This window comes from Pyrgilauda ruficollis, unplaced genomic scaffold (genome assembly GCF_017590135.1).
Source record: "Pyrgilauda ruficollis isolate IOZ18807 unplaced genomic scaffold, ASM1759013v1 scaffold120, whole genome shotgun sequence".
Classification (NCBI taxonomy): domain Eukaryota; kingdom Metazoa; phylum Chordata; class Aves; order Passeriformes; family Passeridae; genus Pyrgilauda; species Pyrgilauda ruficollis.
Window position 1 is genome coordinate 499,538 of NW_024510322.1, and position 20,213 is coordinate 519,750.

At 38.7% G+C, this 20,213-nt stretch overlaps 1 protein-coding gene across 1 annotated transcript; it reads left to right on the forward strand.

Moving 5' to 3' along the window:
• On the forward strand, window positions 1-18,519 carry AMACR (alpha-methylacyl-CoA racemase). Its single transcript, XM_041490219.1, has 5 exons — window positions 1-276; window positions 2,951-3,094; window positions 5,411-5,571; window positions 10,125-10,311; window positions 17,766-18,519. The coding sequence occupies exons 1-5, from the start codon at window positions 18-20 to the stop codon at window positions 18,173-18,175; spliced, it is 1,161 nt and encodes a 386-aa protein (XP_041346153.1). The 5' UTR covers window positions 1-17; the 3' UTR covers window positions 18,176-18,519.
• Window positions 18,520-20,213: the final 1,694 nt, after the last annotated feature.

The window sequence follows — 20,213 nt, forward strand, 5'->3', positions numbered from 1 at the left end:
CCGAGGAGGCGGTGGCGATGGCGCTGAGCGGGGTGCGGGTGCTGGAGCTCGCCGGGCTGGCGCCCGCGCCGCTCTGCGGGATGATCCTTGCCGACTTCGGGGCGCAGGTGGTGCGAGTCGACCGCCTGTCCCAGTCCGCCGCGGCCTTAGCGCACGGAGACGTGCAGGCCCGCGGGAAGCGCTCCTTGGCGCTAGACCTGAAGCAGCCGCAGGGCGCCGCGGTGCTGAGGCGGCTGTGCGGCGGGGCGGACGTGCTCATCGAGCCCTTCCGGCACGGTGAGGGGCCGCGGCTGCCGGGGAACCGCGCCGGGGCGGCGCTGCGGCTGCGGCAGCCCGGGCCGGGCCGGGCCCGGCGGGGGCGAGAGGGGGGTTGGAGCTGCAGGGCCGCGGAGTGCCGTGCTGAGGGGCTCCCGTCTGTCTGTGGCCTCTGCGGTGCTGAGTGGGAAGCGGGCAGGGAGCAGCTCTGGAGGCACTGCATGCTGTGTGCAGGATTTTTGCAGTGCAGCTGCAGGGACGGACCGCCGAGAGCGCTCAGACAGGGCCGTGCCCCCGACCGGCTCTGGAGGAGCAGGAGGGTGTCCGAGCCGAGGGGTCCCACCGAGCTCGGAGCCCTGAACAAACAGGAGGGTGACCGAGCCGAGGGGTCACACCGAGCTCGGAGCCCTGAACAAACAGGAGGGTGTCCGAGCTGAGGGGTGACACCGAGCTGGGGGCACCATCCTGTGTGATGTCCAGGCGTGTTGCTAAAGTCCAACTCACTTCAGGGTTGCTGTGCCTGTCAGAGTTTGAGCTTACAATTCCTCTGAAGACGGGAGATCTGACATTATGGTTACACAGTTACAAAGCATATATCCCAGGGGGAGGAATATCAGAGTTAAGTGTGTTAAATAGAGTAGTATAATTCTGTTATACTCTGATTCAGGATCAAATCCAAGTTATGAACTACAGGCTTCATCTTCAAACATCATGTTTAATTTTAGGAAGTTGTGTTCTGCAGACTGATCACTTCCTGCCAGTCTTCAATCTACTTTATGAAAAGCTTCCTTGGGGTTTTGCAAGTACTTTCCATTTTTAACGTTAGGTTAAAAGTAAGACAAATTCTTCAAATACTCAATTACAGAATTTTTTCAGTTTTTCAAAACTGTCTTTTAAAGAGAACTTTCAGTTCATTTTTTAATTACAGTATGCATATTTACTAATTTACCACAAATAGGGATGCTTAACATCTGATTTTCAGTAGCAAAATTGGTGCTGTTTTAAGACCAATAGACATTTCAGGTTTACCATGTTCCCTCCATTTATAAGCCGTACACAGGCACTCACCTGATGGTTATGTCAGTATCCCTGGGTGCTCCATGAGGATGCTGTTGTGTTAGAAAAAATGCAGTTAAGGTCAGGTTGGACAGGGCTCTGTGTACACAAATCTAGTTGAAGATGTCTCTGCTCCCAGCAGGGGGTTGGAGTAACTGACCTTTACAGGTTCCTTCCGACCCAAGGCTTTCTGTAATCATGCTTCTTTGAGGAGCTAGCTGAAATGTTTTGGACATTTTACAGACAGTGTAGAAACAGGAGACTTTATCAGTTAAACATCGTACATGATGGACAGATGTGTGTCACAAGTAATTATTTTCCTTTGAAAAATGGGTTTATTGTTACCTTAAAATTGTTTTACTCCCCAGAAGCTAAGAAAAAAGAAATGAAGATGGTAAATTCCACTTCTTCCTTGTAGCTGATCTCCTGGTTTTTCCTCATGAAATTTTGTTTTCTTTGGTTTTATGGGCACTTGCTGGATTTTTTTCACAGTTGGAAATACTGGGAATTTTGTAACTAGATACTAGGTTGTAAGGGCCTGTAAATGACCTAGGGAAATCTGTGACCCATCATGAGACTGCTGGAAAACAGTGAGCAGGTGAGGGCCCAAGCTGCAGAACAGTTTCTTGCAAGGCATGTCTGACCTTACAACAATGACTTGGTGACACCAGAGGTGTTATTTGTCGTTCTGTTTCCACTTGTGCATTTGAAAATCATGCATTTTGCCAAATTTCACTGCTTTCTTCTTGGGAGTAATCACTTGCCGCTGCCCAGTAATTAGTACAATAGAAATGGGTCTGAATGAAATTGGTGATGTAGTAAAAGTATGGATTAGTTTTGTGAAACAAGCTGGAATAATAGATTCTGGGGTGGAACAGGCATTGAAATTATGTTATCCCTTCAATTCCAAATTATGTGGCCCTGCAATGCCATTATAGATAATTGTTAAAAGTCTGACCAAACTGCACCAAACCAGTAAGAAAGTACAATTTGTTTGCAACTTAAATTTCTTTTCTTAAAACCACTGTTTTAAGACTGCAAGATTAAAATTTTAGTCTTGATTTGTGTAAATCCATGTTGATTCAACTTATACACCACTGATTCTAAAAGTTCCTTACTCCCTTATTCCTTATTATTAAAAAAGAACACATTTACTCATGTGTGGTTCCAACAGATCATCTGTGGAATAGTGGCATCAGTGAGTTAAAACACACAGGAACATAAGGTATTGAGAAATTGTGAGGAAGGTATATTCCATTAAAATACGATGAAATTTCAAGTGATTTTAATACAGAAAATGTAAGTTTTCTCTTTCTGTTTTTGCCTTGTTTTATAAACCTTTGGTAGCTTTCTCTCTTGTCCAGTGGTGCATGGTTTTCTGTCAGCCTTTTGGAGAAGTAAAACAGGAATAAAAGCTGAAAAAAAGATCCCTAAAGCCTAATTTCCACTTGGTTTATATTAAAAATTTATGCAGTATGTTGGTAGTTGATGATGTTCATGTTGTAATATGGATACTGAAGTAGAATGTGCTACTTCATAAAGTGCAGTACAGTTCTGCTGTTGTATAATCTAACTGTGAGCATTATGTTTTGAGTATTATTAAATGTGAATTTTAATTCCTTGCTTATGTCTTTTTAAGGTGTCATGGAAAGACTTGGGCTTGGCCCAGAGGTCCTTCTGCAGGAGAATCCCAGACTCATATATGCTAGACTTACTGGTTTCGGCCAGACAGGAAAATATGCCAAGTCTGCGGGTCATGACATCAATTACTTGGCTTTATCAGGTAGGCTGTAAAATTTCCTGTTAAATAAAGTATCTTTCCTCCCTTTGATCAAGACTCAAGAACTTGTTGAAAGCAGATAGCTCAAAATTTATCTGAGGTGTAGTCTGGTAAAACAGCTGATCTGAAGTGTCGCTGTCAGGGAAATGGGGCTTTCCTTTCACTGTGCTTTTTCCTGATGTTTCAGTCGGCTGCAGCACTTGCTTAGCTCCTCTGTAAACTTCCTCACAAGTCAAAAACTGGTCAGAAGAAATGAGGATGTTTTCTGCCAGGTTATTAAGGTGAAGCAGTTCTGTTGAATGAGGGATCCAACCAACAGTCAGCACACAAAGGGGGGAAACATGTACTGGACAGGCTGTTTGTTTTTCCAGCAGCAGCAAGCTGTTGCAGGCTGGATCAGCATGTCTTCCCAGGCTGTACATGTTTTTCCTTCCTTTGTGCTATTCTAGTAAATATGTCTCCATTGATACCAACTGAAAGGAAGTAGGCTTCAAATAAAGTGGAAATGCTACATTCCATTAAGGTGTTGTGGATGTTATGCTGGTTTTAAGTGGTATGGTTTTACAAGTATGCAGTAGCAAACAGAAACAAAATATGGACCTCAGGTGCTGCCCATCCATGCATGGCCCTACCTCCTGCTCTTCACACTGCTTCTGTCACTGATGCATCCTGTAGAAAGAGGAGGCAAAGTGGCCCAAAAGTTCTTGGCTTCCCACTGGATAAAGTAGTTATTGTAGCCCCAAGAAAAGGACGGAGCAGAGGCAATGCAGACCTGGTGATCTGATATCTGCTACTATGAGGGGTCATAATGTTGTGGAATTAAATTTCTTTAGAGATGGATTCAGTCTTCCTCATGGAAAATTGTTAAGAGAGTAGAAAAGATTAAAGAAAAGATGTGTCGTTTGAAGCACTTTGACTTCATGTTAAGATGATTTCAAAGTATTAGGATATTTTTATCTATTATTGGAGGGAAAGAAACAGCATGGTCCATCCCTACCTTAGTTTGTAGTTCTTTCTGGTTTACAAATAGAGTGATTTTTATCTCTGGAGCTGATTCAATCGGTAGTGTGTTGGTTAGTGATAATAACTTCCTAAAATAATTTGCATGAAATTTTACAGATCAAGTTTTTCAGCCTATTAAAAGGAAATAGAGCAAGGTGTTTGAGATGTGTCAATCCTCAAAAATGAGATCTCATATTCTGAGTATTTTCCTAGTGATCTTTGGATTCCTTTAAGTAAAAAATAGTTTGTGTTAGGAACTCTAAAGAAGTCGGTATATTAATTTTCTGGTGCCTGTGATAACTTTTCAGACTATTAAAAGGAAGGTTTTAGGCAGCAGCAGGGGTTTTACTCATGCACTACAGGATTTGGAAACCTTTTGTACTGTGCACTCTGTTGTTTACTCATATGAACTGCATTAGACTATTAGTTAATTAAACAGTGCATCAGAACCATGCAATTCTCAGGAAATTCTGACCATGTATTCTGCAAGTCTCAGGCCACAGACACAGGACAGGGATGGTCACAGTGCAGTTTCTTACTTGCCCAAAGGGAATCGCTGCAAGGCAACTATAAAGAGTAAGGTCACAGTAAAGAGGTTGTTCAGGATGGCAGAGAAATGGTAACAAATTCAAAGCTCTGACTGAAGTAAACTGACTTAGCCTTTGCTCTAATTCCTTTTGTTTCTGCATAGTTGCTGGCATGAACATAGGTTCCCTGTGTTTACATTGCATGCAGTCAGAGATAACCTTCCAGTGTTAGTCACCTGTTCTTATATGCAACCTTTTTTTTCCCCAAAGGTAGTTGGCGAGGGAGGATAGGATTGAAGCACAGTTGTCAGTGTGACATCCTTTGTTATGATTATTAGTTCATTTTTTATGAGCACATAAGACTATACATCTGCATTTTTACTTTAAAATATTCAAAGAAGAACAATTTATCAAATTGGCTTTCAGACATATTCATAGTTCCTCTTTATGGGCAAGATTCAATGCATGGTCAAAGTACTAATATAGAATTACTGCACACGGGGTTGGATTTTTTAAAATAAAATTTTGTCCCTCTGTAGTCAAAATATCAACGTTTATCTGTGAGAGTTTTGTTAATCTCTTTAATTAATTACATCTTCACTAATGTGATTTCATATATTTTTACTCTTTTGTGAATTAAAGAGTCAGCCAAGCAGAAGTAGAAAACATTAGAAGATTGCCTTATGCCTTATTTATTTGCATGGTTTGAAAAGAATGGAACTTTCAGTTGTAGAAATGAGTGTTTATAATAATTTTATGCTTATCCCTGCTTTGTTTTCTCTTTTGTCAGGTGTGCTGTCAAAGCTGGGTAGAAAAAATGAAAATCCTTATGCACCTGTAAACCTTCTGGCTGATTTTGCTGGTGGAGGTGTCATGTGTGCACTGGGCATTGTTGTAGCCCTCTTTGAACGTGCCAGATCTGGCAGAGGGCAGGTCATTGATGCAAGTATGGTAAGCTTGTTTTCAAGGAGCTTCGGGTTTCTTAGGCTTGCTTGGGTGTTCTCCTACTCTAAATCTGGGAAAGGGAGGAGATTGTAAGGTTTAAAATTTAGAAGCTGGGAGAAGGAAAGTGAGTGATCTCATAAAATGGCTATTCCTTCACATGCAAGCAATTTTCATTAATCACTGCTGTCATAGCATCCTTGTGCCATGGAACACATACTGCAGCCTCTCCCCTCTGCCTGCTTTTGCCTGTCTGCCTTCTTACAAAAGTATTAGCTCTATATATTTGATGAATAAGTGTGGTGTATGGAGCTAGGGTGTATAATAAACAATTGGCTTACTGTGTAACAGCAAAAATGACAATACTGTTGGAGTAAAAATTGCATTATCTTTATTCAAGATACATCTTCTTATGAATTTGTGACAGGTCATATCTTATTTAGAAACACCGTTTCCTGGGATAGTTACACTGCCTGTGGATCATTGCCAAGAAATCAACTTCAAACACTTTGTGAATGTGCTGTAAAATAAATGAAAGGCTAAATTAGCTTAATAATGAATATTTTTCCACTGGAAGGCCACCCACTTATACACAAAGGAAAAATAGCTATTTACATTAATCTTTGAAACTTATGTTATCTGCAGGTGTTCTTCTGTTTTTCTTTTTAAAGAATGTTGTGGTTAAAATTTGACCTCCCTTTGAGATATCGTACAGTGAAGACTAATGTTTGACCTTAAATATAAATTGAAAAAAAATACATTAATTGAAACAAATCCTTTTGTTGAAGGGGTCTTGAAGAGAGTAGAGCAGCAAGAGATATTGGATTTCTTGACTTCACTAAATTTTTAACAAATTCACATGATGTTCGCAGAAGCAGTCCATGGCATTATGGTCTAGATGAAAATGTTATGGGAACAGTGCAAAACAGGACTAATGTTTTTACTTCAACAAAAGTTTTTAGTAGTTGATTGTCAAAATGAAAAACTTAACAAGCGGAGTTCTGTAGATGTTTGTTGGGGTTTTTTTCTTTGTTTTCTCCAATAAGCTGAATGACAGATGAGGGATTGCGTTTAGTAAATTTACAGATGATACACATATGTGAAGGACTACAAGTATGCTGGACTTGGAATTGAAAATGACCTTTTCAGATTGGAGCAATGACCTGAAAGAACTGGCTGCCATTCATGGACATTGCTGCTCTGTAGTCCTTTGTAGGCAGAAACAATTTGCTGCACAAATGCAGTAAAGTAAGAGAACAATTGGCTAAAGTACAGTCCTGGAGGTTTGTAGTAGTCACAAGCTGAACATGAGTCAACAATATCATGCTGTTACAAAACACATACATACTGTGTTAGGACGTATAAACAGGAAATAGAGCCAGCAAAGTTTCTGAAGCAATTATTCTAACCTATTTAATGTTTATGAAGTCTCAGGAAAATAGTGTTTCAGATGCTGACCATCATCTTTCAAAGTTTATAATTTGGGGAAGTCCAAGTAGCACAACAAAAATCATTACTCTAAAAACATGACCTAAAAGAAGAATTGAAGGAGATTGTGTATTTGTGAAAGAAAAACTGTGGAGAATTGTGACAAGTCTTTAAATACTGAAAAAAATACTTCTGGTAGATTTTAATATTATCAAATTTTCTTTGCCATAATTCAGAGAATTAAAGGAATTTGTTAGAAGATTAATCAGTTAAGTCTGCTAATGTTCTAATGAAATTTGTAGCTCATTTGGAGTGGAATGTGTTGTGAGGTTTGTAAAGCCTTTAAAATTGTCTCTTCCAATTTTTTCTTGTCTCATCAGAATTGTGGAATTTACAGTTCCCTGCTGATGTGCCTGGTGACCTATGAAATGGATGGAATATTGTCCAGTATCACAGGATGTACTTTACCTGGCCTTTGGTCATATTCCTTATTTCTTGAATAGACTTTCAGTGACACAGCTGATGAAAATCATCCATGCATCATCAGCAGTAAAAACTGCAGTAAATTGACTGGTGGATGAACCTGTTTTCACACCTAAGGGTTTTTTTTTGTGGAAGAAATTGTTTTAAAAATCACAACACTGCAGGATTTCAGCTGTTTTGTTTTAAGACTGTTTTTTGTTTAAGAGACCGTTTACTTAAGCTGTTGTACAATTTAGGTAGTCTGAATATGTTAAAGACTCAGACACATGGTAGAATTTTCTACAGTAGAAACTGCACTGTGCAAAAAGCAGACACTGGGTCCTGCATTTCATCTGTCTGTTTCAGAAGTATTAAGTGCCTGGCCTAAATTGATTCCTGCTGGTTGCTGTCCCTTCTCATTGACCCTGTAGGGATCATGGCTATCTTACAGGAAGCCAGATAGTTGCCACGTGGAGAGACACTGTGATGTGACTCAGTAGGCAGAATTGTACCTCTGCATTCTTGCACCACACTGGAGCATGTGAGTCAGGGCCACACTTGGGGTTCACTAGAGTTTCAGCCACAGAACCTTCTGCTGATGGTGGGCATCTGACTGATCATAACTCACTCTTTGTGAAAAGACAGCCACAGGAAGGCATGCTGGTAGTGATAGCTTGCATAATAGTCTCATGGCAGGAGCATTTAGCAATGCAACAGAAGACTGAGGTTCCAGGTTTTTCTCAGCCTGGAGGTGCTCAAAACCAAAACTCCCACATCCTAGAAGTCTTCATCAGTCACAAGGATAGTTTAGGTTGGTGTGGATTCATTCCCACTTTTGTTTGAGCTGTTTTCAGTCTGTGGAAAGAACAGAAGGCTTGCGGAGCAGACAGGTCACCCATTAGGGTGATGCCTCTGGATTCTTGTGCCTGCTTCAGAGACTGCAGATGTTCTTAACTTGAGGGAGACATGAAACACATAACTCTTACTATAATCATTCTACAATTACACTTAAGTGGAGTCTCTCCATGTTACAACAAGGTGACCACATTAGTGAATGTGTGGTGTTATTTTTACATGCCTTTGGAAGTCTGGTGCAGATGTTAAGACACTTTTTTTACTTGTCTCTGAATTGTGGTGGGCCTCAGGCAGAACCTAGCTGTCCAGTTGCCCAGACAGGGATATTTCTGAAGTCCCTATACCAGTCAAAAACAGATGTGCTGTTTTATTTTAAGTGTTTCCTTGGTAAGTGGCACATAGGTATTGTACAGCTGCTGACTAAGAGTTTTGTCAGCACCAAAATCTAATTTTCAGTTAGGGCTTATTCTGATATTTTCCCTGTCTTTTATTATCCTTACTTTCAGTGCTTTTTGTGTAATACTACTTTTTGTTAATACGAGAAGTGCGAGATCAGGTCATTAGTAAACAAACTTTATTGTAACATCCTTGCAATAATTTTGCAGATATGTAGATGAAGGTATGCAGTATTTTCTCATATAAAAGTACTTTAATTGACTTTAACATGTGACAGAAGTATTCCTGTCCTTGAAGCAGTACTAGAGCAGAACCCAAGTAACACACATTAAATGAAGAATCTCTCTTAACTGCATGCTTCAGCAATTTGCATGTTTTAATTTTTGCATAGAAAGGTATAAACTAATAGATCTTTCTCCATGAAAATTTCCTAGCCTTTTTTTTTGGTACAGTAGCTGTGCTTTTCTCTATAGACAGTACTAGGTTAGTTTCATGCAGCTGAAAATGCATGAATCAAGTGATACTCAGAATAATACAGCTCAGGTTTTAATCTGTTCTACTGGTATGTTTCTGGCCATACACTATGAACTGTCTTATCTTTGCTTACAGTACTTTCAATACAGTTGAAAGAAAATAAATTGTGCTGATGAGCAAATCTGCAGGATGTGATTTTTCTTGAAAGACTGGCACAACCTTGGTAATTATTGAAAAGCTGAACAAACTGAATTTTCATCTAGGTGTACTGCACAAAGACAAAATTTTGAGGAGCAGTTTGGAATGGGATTAAGCATGTTTTCTAGCACTGTATTCATCAAATTCTTATCTATGCAGAGATTCTTTTGCTATGTGTGTGTAGCTGTGGGAGTGATGTGGCAGTGATGACAGTGGGAGAAAAGTTTTTGTTTTAACTTAGTGTTGGAGATTTTATTTCCTTAAAACTTTCTGCTAAAAATAGCAGTCTTCCTATAATCAGTATATTTAAAGGAGATAAAAAATTGATATTTATGGGACTGGTACAGATACCTTGTTTCAAGAGGTTTAGAAGGTGTTGATAGCTGTCTGATGCCTAATGTTGTATAGAGCCACGAACCATCACTTGAAATTACTCACTTGTTCTCTGAACTTGCTAAATGAGGAAGCTTTGTGCATTGAAGGTGTGTTGTCCGTCTGAAGCTGCCTTAACTACATTTATGTTCTTTCTTTTTCTCTAATTCTAGATGATTTCACATATGCAGTGTAAACAGTAATTGAAAATTTTAAGAAATGGAACTGCTTACCAGAGATTCTGTCATTAAAAATCTTAGCTAAGGGCAGAATTGGTAGTAGCTTTTTGTTGCTTTGTTTTATACAGAATTTAGGTAACATGCCAACTAATTTACTGGAGCTTTTATTTATTTATTTTTTTCCTCTAAATCTTCAAGGTAGAAGGAGTAGCATACCTAAGTTCTTTCCTATGGAAGTCACAAAATTTGGGACTTTGGAACCAACCTCGAGGTGAAAACATGCTAGATGGCGGTGCACCTTTTTATGAAATCTACAAGACCTCTGATGGAAAATTTATGGCTGTTGGTGCCATTGAGCCTAAATTTTATAACCAGTTAATAAAAGGTGAGTAGGTTGGAGCAATTGTTTTATAACAGCAAAGCATGATTGAGTGAATTCTTTCACAGTTGGTTTTGATTCACAATGCATGGTTCACAGAATCACTAGATTGGAAGAGACCTTCAAGATCATCGAGTCCAACCCATGCCCTAACACCTCAACCAAACCATGGCACCCAGTGCCACATCCAGTCTTCTTTTCAACACATGCAGGGGTGGTGACTCCACCACCTCCCTAGGCAGACCATTCCAGAACTTTATCACTCTTTCAGCAAAAAACTTCCTCCTGAGTAATGGGAAATGTGATTTCTTTGTAAAAGCCAAACACTTTCTGAAGCTAGTTGGGTAGTTGTGTAACAGTTTAATTGACTTTCTTGTTCTAGCCTTTAATTTATTTCCTTTTCACCCCCAGCAACTACACTTAAATTGCAAGTTTTCTTTTGGAGTTGTTGTAAGGGTAGTTCATGATGTCACTGAAGCACTAAAAAACTTTTTTTGCAAATCACTTTCTTAAAATGATTATTATACTTTAAAAAGAACTAATTCTTTGAAATTGCAAATAGAATTTCAAGCAATTTCTATTACTTGTACTATAATTAAAAATAAAACCTATTTAAATTGTTTCAGAAAGGAATATTCACTGGAAATGGTTCATTGTATTTCTTGATAGAAAAAATTATTGTGGAAACAAATTCTGCTGAAATAATTAATTTCCACCACACAATTTCAGACTGCTTTTAGTGTCTAGCTGTGGATATAATATTTATATTTGACTGAGGTTCTTGAAATATGACCATAAATAATGATTTATCTTTTCAAGAAATTAGTATGGGTTATGCAAAATATTTAACTGTATGAAATTAAAACAAGTGTTCAGGTGCATCTTTACTTCTGAACTCGTTGTGTGCTTCAATCCTTTTGTCACATGGACTCTTAGCTTCTCATTGGTTATTTAATTAAATTTCTTTTCTGTTGTGCTTCTCTGGTAGATTGCCATGCTTTCCATACAGAATTTATGAAAATATAAACAATTCATGAAATAACTTAGTATTGTATTAAGTACAATGCAAATGAGAAGAAACTAAGGCTGCATACTCAAATACCCATATGTTTGGCTTAAGTGATCAAACATTGGCCTGCAGTATTTGTGGTCTGGAGTATTTTGTACTTTGGAGACTAAGTTGAATCACACTTAAGCTACAGGACTGGGATAGAATCTGTACTTATTCAAAAAGCACTACAATTCTGCAGTGGGATGTGGTTCTGCTTGTGACTCTTTCTCTGTGAACTTTTTCTGGACAGTCCTGCCTTCTTTTATTGATCCTTGTTACAGGGCACAACTTGGGCTTTTCTCTTTCAGCCAGGTTATATAGAGATAAGCCTGTGATGGATGAAACCAGTGGCCAGGTGATGTAACGTAGTCACTGATGGTCTCTGTTTTCTTTAGATGACTCTTTACTGAGGAAAATGCTAAAATTCTGCTTTTCTTTTAGTTGTTTCTCAGAAATTTAGAGCTTAAAGTTAGAGCAACTGTGAATTCTTCTGCTTATGTTGGGCACCCACACTGGACAACTTTATTTTCATGTTTGAAAGTACTCCTTATGTTTACAGTGCAGAGAAGTTGCTTGATTTTAACAGCTGAGGTTTCAAAAATAGCTATTCCAGCAATAAAGAACTAGTGAGTATCCACTTATAAGTAGACAAGAACTGCAATCATTGTTTCACATGTTTCAGTCTGTTTCTGCCATATTTAAAAAATCCAACATACATGCTGCAGTATTTGAGGAATTTTTTTTGCCATTAATTGTATCACTATCTTTGCTTGAATACACTCAGTGAGTTTCCTTTGTTTATTTTGTAAAAGTGTGTTGTTTAAAGTAAATTACCAAACTCAAGATTTTCTCACAATATTGAATGTAAAGGAACTGCTCTTTTGTTATTTTGTTTGAGGTGCATATTGTGATCTGTTCAGGTTTTCACATAGGAAATATTTATTCCTTCCGGTGCTTAGGATTTAAATCTTTCTGAAGCAATAGTGCACTAAATTAGAACAGCAGAATCTTCTTGTGACTTAGGGATTAATTTCTTTCTGGGATACCTATTGCAGAAATCAAATTCAGAATTTAAGCCTTTGAATATTATTGGGAAGAGAAAAGTGCCTGTGAGATTTGTGTCACTCTTTCACAAATCTGAGGATCTTTGACTTAGGCTGAGTCGTCTGTTCCAGGCATTAACTCCAGCTTTGAAGTGGATTTAAAATGGTATGGTCCAGTTACAGTTTCCATAATTTAATTTCATAGCTTTTCTCCATATTCCTGGTCACTTCTGCTGGTGAGCAATTTGATGCTGTTCCAGATAAAAGATATTCAAAAACCACTTGATGTCTCTCTGTCCATTTTCAGAGGGTAGATTAGTTCTTCCACTCCCAAAGAAAGAGAATACAAGGATATGGGTGTTGCAGATGTCAGTTGGAGATTTGAAGACTGCAGAATTGAGAAAGGAGTGTGATGTCTGAATGATTTGTCTCTGCTCACAGAATTCTGCTTAGCCAAAGCAGAACTGATTTTCTTTTGGTTTTGGTTCAGTTCAGTGTTTCACTGCAGAGTTCCAGTAGGAACCCAGTGCTGGACTCAAGTGCAGTTAATGTCGTGGGAGCCTCCTCTTAAGAAGGCTGCAGAGGGAAACTAAGTTTAAGGAAAACAGAGCACATTAGTTTGAGAATATTGTTGGCTTTGTAGATTGTGCTCAGCAGGGACAATTGCCAGAAATTGCCAGAAATTTATTAATTAAATAAATTTCAAAAAGGCTTAATGAGAAACTGAAGCTATGTAAAATAGATGGAGTAGAAAAGTATTTTGGGCTCACTATTGACTATTTGCTATTAACAGACAAGCTGTAGTCCTTTTGCCAGTATTAATTTTGTTACTACAAAAATCAGACAATAAATAGCTAAAATGCCTTGGCATCTTATGAAAACTCTGATGGAAGAAACATTTGCTACTGATGTTAAGCCTTAATCTTTCAACAGAAAGAGACAGAATGTCTTTCAACTGACCTGTGAATTGCTTCTGCAGGTTTGTTCTGTTTTTTAGCAATAGGTGCTTAGTCTTGCTGCAGCCGGGCTACAAGGGGTGTGAAGAACACAGTAAATGCTGTGGAGCAGGTGAGAGTAAAGGTTTGGTTCTGAGTTATGTGGTGTAAAGTCGGTTACCCAAGGTGAACTTAGTGTCCACTTGCATTGACGTGGAAAGCACTGACAGTCACTGAAGTATTGAACTTTAGTTCCTACTCTATGGTACCCCTTTCATACTACTTCAGTACTCCTATTTGTATTACTTCTGTTTAAAAAAAGAAGGAAAAAATTAAGAAGCCATTAAAAAACATAGTTTACATCATTATAAAGGATTTCCATGGGACTCTCCATTTTAATGTTAAGTATTGTGTACTGTGTTAAAAATCTGCTGATACACTGAAAGCAGTGCCACATTGTTATTGAGACATGCAACATGGGCAAACAGTTTCCTCTTTATGTTTTAGACTCAGTTATACATAAAGTTATGTTTTATTTATTATGATAAGCCTTAAACATTGTACAAATACTGTAGAGGGCCAAGCTCCTGCTGCATCAAAACATTTGCAGTTGTGGTAATTGAGCATGTCAGCTTGGAGTACAGCTGTGGATGCATTTGCAGTGAGGCCTGGTAGTACTTGGGCCTGATCAACTGTTACTTCCTAAAATATTCTTAAGTTTCAGAAACTATGATCAGAGAAAAAACTTCACATACTAAGTTTAATGAAAATTCACTACTCTCTTCTGAAATGTAGGATATTCTGAAATTCAGTTCCCTCTCACAGTGAGAACAAATTTTACTTGGTCAGAAAAAGAACAATGGCCTTCACCTTGCAGCTGTTGTTTAGGCCAAAATGAAGGTTTCCCATGCTAGTTGATTTTATTCAGTCATGTTATGACAACATAATTTCAAAATTATGACTCTGCTGTGACCACACAATTTTGAAAAGAAAATTAGCAAGTTAAACCAAGAAAATCCTGAACAAAACTCTGGTTTTAAAATAGTGTAACTGAAATAATATAAAAAACTGTTTCAATTTCTGACATACCAAAGCAGCTTCACTGATTTATTTAATGAATTTTGATGGTTTCTTTCTCTTGAAATCAGTGCCTGATTTTACTAGAGTTTGTCTAAGAAGTTCTGTAGAAGTAGAGATTTCAGTTTGCTTCATCAATAAACGATGTGGGGATATTTGTCAGTAAAGCTATAGCATTTGAAGGAGATTTAATGCTACATCATTATGGGGAGACAATTTTTCACTTTTCAAAAGTAATTTCAATGGTGTACTGAAGTAGCCTTCCCTGGGCTTTCCCATACAAAAACTCCTAGATGAAAATTCAAACAAAAAGGCTTGGAACTAAGTTGTGATTGCTGTATAAGATATTCTGTGTAAAAGATACTTTGTTTTTGACTACATTGAGTGACGTCTGTGCTCCTGTGGTATCCCAGACAATTATATGCCCTTTAATAGTTTCCTTGTTGAGTCAGTTGCTCCTGCTCTGATACTGCTCATCTGCACCACAAATGGTGAGCACGAGCTGGAAAATAAGAAGCTATAGTGCTTAAATGCTCTCAGTTCATCCTGTTTAAAGCTGAAGTCTTCAGTGGTAAGCAGAAAATGAGCATGTAATATTAAATTCCAGGTTCTGCATATTGTTCCAGTTTGCCAGAGAATGTGCAGTGAGGCTCAGCCAACTTCCCATCTGCCACAATCATCAAAAATAATTGTGTAATGGGATAATGGTAGAGCTCTGCTCATGTTGGACTGGCTGCTAGAAACCAAACCATACTTAATAAGAAAACGAGTACTGTGAAACAAAGTTTCCACTTGACAAGATTTCATGCTTGGAGACAGAAGCTCAGGTAGTGAGTATTTATTTTCCTTTTGTGGAAGGTAATTTTCCCTTACCTCATAGTTCATAAGTAAACTGTACCACACTGTAAGTCTCTAGTGGAATACTTTGAAAATCAATAATAAAATTAATTTTGAAAATACTGCTAGCTTTTATTTTATCGTGATATTCAGCCAGTGTGTTGCCTTCAGCTGATCTCATTTTTAGGATTACATGAATGGTTATGGACATAGGAGAGTAAGTTCAGTGATTTAAGGTGCACATGGCTTGATAAAACCATAAAGACTGATGATTTGTAGTATCATTTATCCTGGTATCCACAGGCATTTCTAATAAGATGTGAGAATGCTTATTTTGTCTTTGACTGATGAATTTCTTCTGAGAGCGAACAACTGCAAGGCTGTGCTTCTGAGTCTGGAGACTGGCAATTGCTGTGTGTTTTCCTTTGAAGTACCAAAATGCAATTTCAAAGCATGTATTCATTTTCAAAACTATGTTTAATAATCTTGTGATCAACAGTGAAATTCTTAAATACTGTGTTCAACTGGGGGGGCACTGTGGGCCCCAAGAAGTGCATGTTGTACAGATTATGAATGGAGAGAAAGATACGGCGCAGAAGAAAAGGAATTATCTCCCTTTCTTCTCCCCTGAATGTTTAAGCAGCAGTATATCTGCCTTACTCAGTGGTAAGGAAGCCACAGAAAGACAATACATTTTTCTGGCTATCTACAGCTAAAGACAAGAGGAGGTCTGCGTAAATTCTACCTGCAAACTCTATTACCCGAGCCTGTAACAGTTGTTAGTCTAATTATCAATCTGATACCAGGTAACCAAAGATATAAAAAAGAATGTTCAAAATTCAATTTAGTGGAACTCTACATTTCCTTTGCCTTTTACAGGGAACTGCTGTTTTTTAAGAAGTTAATTCTTTTTTGTTACTTGTGAAGCGCTATGATGATAGTTGTTTTCTAGTCTGTCTGATTTTTCAAATTAGCTTCTTTTGTATCTCTGCTTTTTCTGAATTTTTCATGCTGTGTTCATGCTCCTGAATTTCAAAATGTGACTGTTAGAACAGTCTTCAGTATATCACTTCTGATTTCTATATGGTATCATATATTCTGCTTATACTTCTGTACTATCTCCATTTTGAAACTGTATTTCAATTGCCTCTTTCTTGTTTTCTACCTCCTTTTTGAGATAATCTCTACAATAAGTGATAAAAATTCTTGCATCTCCTTGAAGTAGCAGAATGAAAGAGCAGAGACTGCAGAGAGCAGAATCCATGAGAATAGAAACAGATATTGGAAGCTGGCAGGACAGAAGAGATGGAAGTTCCCCAATGAGAAGGGATGTGATGCTTAGTTCAGGGATAGACCTGGGACTTGCCTGGTTCAGGCAATTGTCATTACAAGGCCTGCGTGCCCATGCTTTGCTCTGGTGGCTCATAAGGAATGTGGTTAGTGCATACCTGGGTGGTCCTTGCAAGTGAGGTGGAAAGCAGGGTTATTGAGCAGTTAGTGAGTGAAAGGGCTGAGGGAATTGGAAGCTGGGAAGTGAGCTGGAGAGAGGGAGCAGGAGATACTGCTGGAGCCTCTTTGGACAGTAGAGTGCAGAAGCAGGTCACTCAGCCTGCAGGCACCTGCAGCTGAGCTGCCACATGTGGATCGAGCTGGGCACATCCATCCACACCATCTTCTCATCTGTGGCCTGGAAATGGCCACATCACGTTGAACTTCAAACTCTGTAGCCTGCTGAATGTGCAGCTCTGGTAGATGTGCTGGCCCCTGAGAGATAAGTGTATTGCTGTAGTCCAGTGTCAGCAATGATGAGAGATGGTCAGAAGAATCCAAATTTTTTGTGGACTACATATGCTTATGTACTGTTCTAGGAGGGCTAGTAGTGTTTTCCTGCAGTGATTGGGTTAATCATCACATAAACAAACTTACACATTTTAGAACATCTCTTGCTTGCCGAACTTGATGTAATTTTCTTTTCTGATGAGTCAGTCTGATTTAATCTTCAGCTAGTCTTGATTTAATCCTCAGAGTTCTCTTTGCCAAAGTTTGCTCTTGCCAAGGCAAAGATTATATTTGATAATCCTGATTATCAAATCTCTTATGCTAACCAGGTCCAAAGTCTATCATATGTCTTGTGTGTCCCAATAGTCCAGGATGCATTCAGCAGATTTCTGTGTTGCTACTGCCAGGTAGGGAATATTATACCTGTTATACAAGCTTTTCTCAGAACATTATTACCTCGAGACAGCTGCTGCTTCTGTGAAGTGTTCATACAAATGAGTGCTTATTACAGGTATGTACTTAAAAGGTTGTAGCTGATGCAGTTTAGTTTAATTGCAAGTATCATAGAACATTTTATTCCTCTGCTCCTTGCCCTGCACAGGTACCCAAATAAAGTTCAAAGTGACTTTAATATTGCCTGCAAAATATTATCTTCTTGAGGAATATACTTAGTTGTGGGAAGCACTTAGTAAATTATCTAAGCTGTACTATAGTTAAACTTTGCTTTTCTCCTTTCAGGTCTTGGGCTAAATTTAGATGAACTCCCTGCTCAGATGAGTTTCTCCAGCTGGCCTGAAATGAAGAAAAAATTTGCATCCATATTTGCACAGAAGACACAGGCTGAGTGGTGCAGCATATTTGATAGCACTGATGCCTGTGTGACCCCTGTTCTGTCCTTTGAGGATGCTGCCTCACATCAGCATAACAAAGAAAGAAGTTCTTTTATCAACAGTGATGAGGGAGAGACAAGTCCTAGACCTGCTCCTGTTCTATCCAGGACTCCTGCTGTTCCATCACGTAAAAGAGATCCTTTTATAGGAGAGCACACAGAAGAGATCCTTCTAGAGTATGGGTTTACTAAGGAAGAGATTGCTAAACTTCATTCTGATAAAACAATAGAAATAAAGGACCTAAAATCTAGTTTATAATCTCTGACTATGCATATCAGATAAATTTCAGGCTGATACTGTAAGCTTTTATGCTTTAAAATGGAACTATATGACAAGTAAAGGTTGGCATAATATTGATTTTAAATAATTTGTATTTTTTAAATTATTGACATTTTAAATTTAATTTGAAAACAGTGAGACTTGTGTACTTGTGTACCTGGATGATCTGTTGTCTAGAATGATACTATAGCTATGTCCTGAAGATTTACACAGTTTACTTGGTGAGCACCTGTAAACTCTCAGAATGTTGTTTAAATATTGTATGCAATACATGTTAAAATTACTTGAAAGCAATTATTTTAATAAAATAAAGTTATATTCTTCTTAAATGAGTGATTGTGTTGTTTATTCATGAATTAGAAAGGATTTTTAAATTTGTTTTTCATATTAATTAATTTGCTTTATCATGCTGAAGCTGTGGTCTAACTAATGCTATTCTTTTATGTGCTGCTGCAGAGCTATTACCTCAAAGTTGATCTGTTTGACAGCCTATATTTTCTCAGTGCATTCTCCTTATTATATATTACATTTGGAATATCACCTTGCCTAGAAACTAAATTCAGAATCAAATTTTTTCATTTTAAAAATATCTGCCAACTAATAATCCTTTCCTCTCCTTATGGAAAAATGGTAGGCAACTTTGCTGCACAGGTTTTAAACAGTGGTTATTCCAAGTTGGTTTTAATTTACTTCAAACTTAAACTTTCGTTTGAAACCATCTCTTTCAAGACAGAAGAAAATATGCTTTCAAAAAGAATTAGTTATATGGCATTAATACAGTTTAGTCCAATGTTTGAGGAGTTATGACGTGAAGGGTTGGGTGTTTTGATAATTTTGTCTGTGGTTTGCCGAAGATTGGTTTGTTGGTTACAAAGGCTTCCAAAGCTGAGCTATACTTTAGCTCATTTTAATGTGTTGTGGCAAAAATGTCAACATTATTACCATAAAAAAACCTTTTACATTCCACTACATAAACCACAGCCTGGAAGAAAGAATTATCTAGTAGGTCCTGGCAAGTTGTCAAAATCATCAGCAAAACCACCTGGGGCTTCCAGCTGCTAATCAGTCTAGTGTGAGCTACTGAACATTATACACGGTTGCCATAGGACTTGACAAGTTTCTTAGTCCCAGATATATCTGATCGTGTTGGAGAAAAATCAGCGTTGTCAAATGTGATGTCCATCATGGATAAGTTTTGAAACCAAAATTATTGATGTCAATTTAAAACCTTGTGTTTCTTCAGGATGGGTTGGATCAGCTGCCTCCCTCAGGTGGCCAACCTGAAAGGTACAGTTTGAGTAAGGTCACTACAGGTTCCTTTTAAGGCCTTCCCCTGGCAAGTAAGACTGAAAAACCCACCTCTAAGTAATTCTGATACTCTCTGTTTTCAGAAACCAAGAAATAATCAGTTCTTTTGAGGGCAGTACACAGCACATACTTACCAGTGTACTGATAAAAATAAAAAAGTACTCATCAGTTGCTTCTTGACAGATTCCTGCCAAGCGTTATATCTGCCTCTAAGGCTCCCGGGCAATGGATAGGTTCACTTACTCATGCTTACGAAGTGCGTTGAAATCCTTTTCCAGATAGATTCAGATTTCTTCCCCCCAGGTTAGTCAGCAGGGAATGGTCTGATGCTCATGTTTGCTGAGTGGAAAGACGAGGACTGGGTTCCTGGTGTCACTGCTGTCTTACAGCAAGAGGAACAGCTTTGTGTCAGGCTAATCCTGTGCCCGGACCATGTGATGTATGTTCCTGTTGTATGTGTACTTCATGCGTAAACAGTAATTCCTTAGTTGTGGATAGTTGGGAGCAGTGCAGTCGCCCAAAAGCTCAGATCAGCTAATGTGAACACACGCTTCCCCGCCCCCTTCCTGGCATAACTTGTGATCGCAGAGCCATGAAAGTATGTGAGTCCCTCCCCCAGCACAGACCGATCCCACCCGGCATATGATCTGGGCCCCATGTCAGCCGGAGCAGGCAGCACCAGCTTGCCACAGCGCTGCTCGCAGCCGAG

What these genes read in the sequence shown, in the direction of transcription:
- AMACR (XM_041490219.1), top strand. Translation starts at nt 18, where the DNA reads ATGGCGCTGAGCGGGGTGCGGGTGCTGGAGCTCGCCGGGCTGGCGCCC. An exon ending in AGGTCATTGATGCAAGTATG is followed by an intron (nt 5,572 to 10,124) that starts GTAAGCTTGTTT and finishes TAAATCTTCAAG; the next exon opens with GTAGAAGGAGTAGCATACCT. An exon ending in TTATAACCAGTTAATAAAAG is followed by an intron (nt 10,312 to 17,765) that starts GTGAGTAGGTTG and finishes TTCTCCTTTCAG; the next exon opens with GTCTTGGGCTAAATTTAGAT.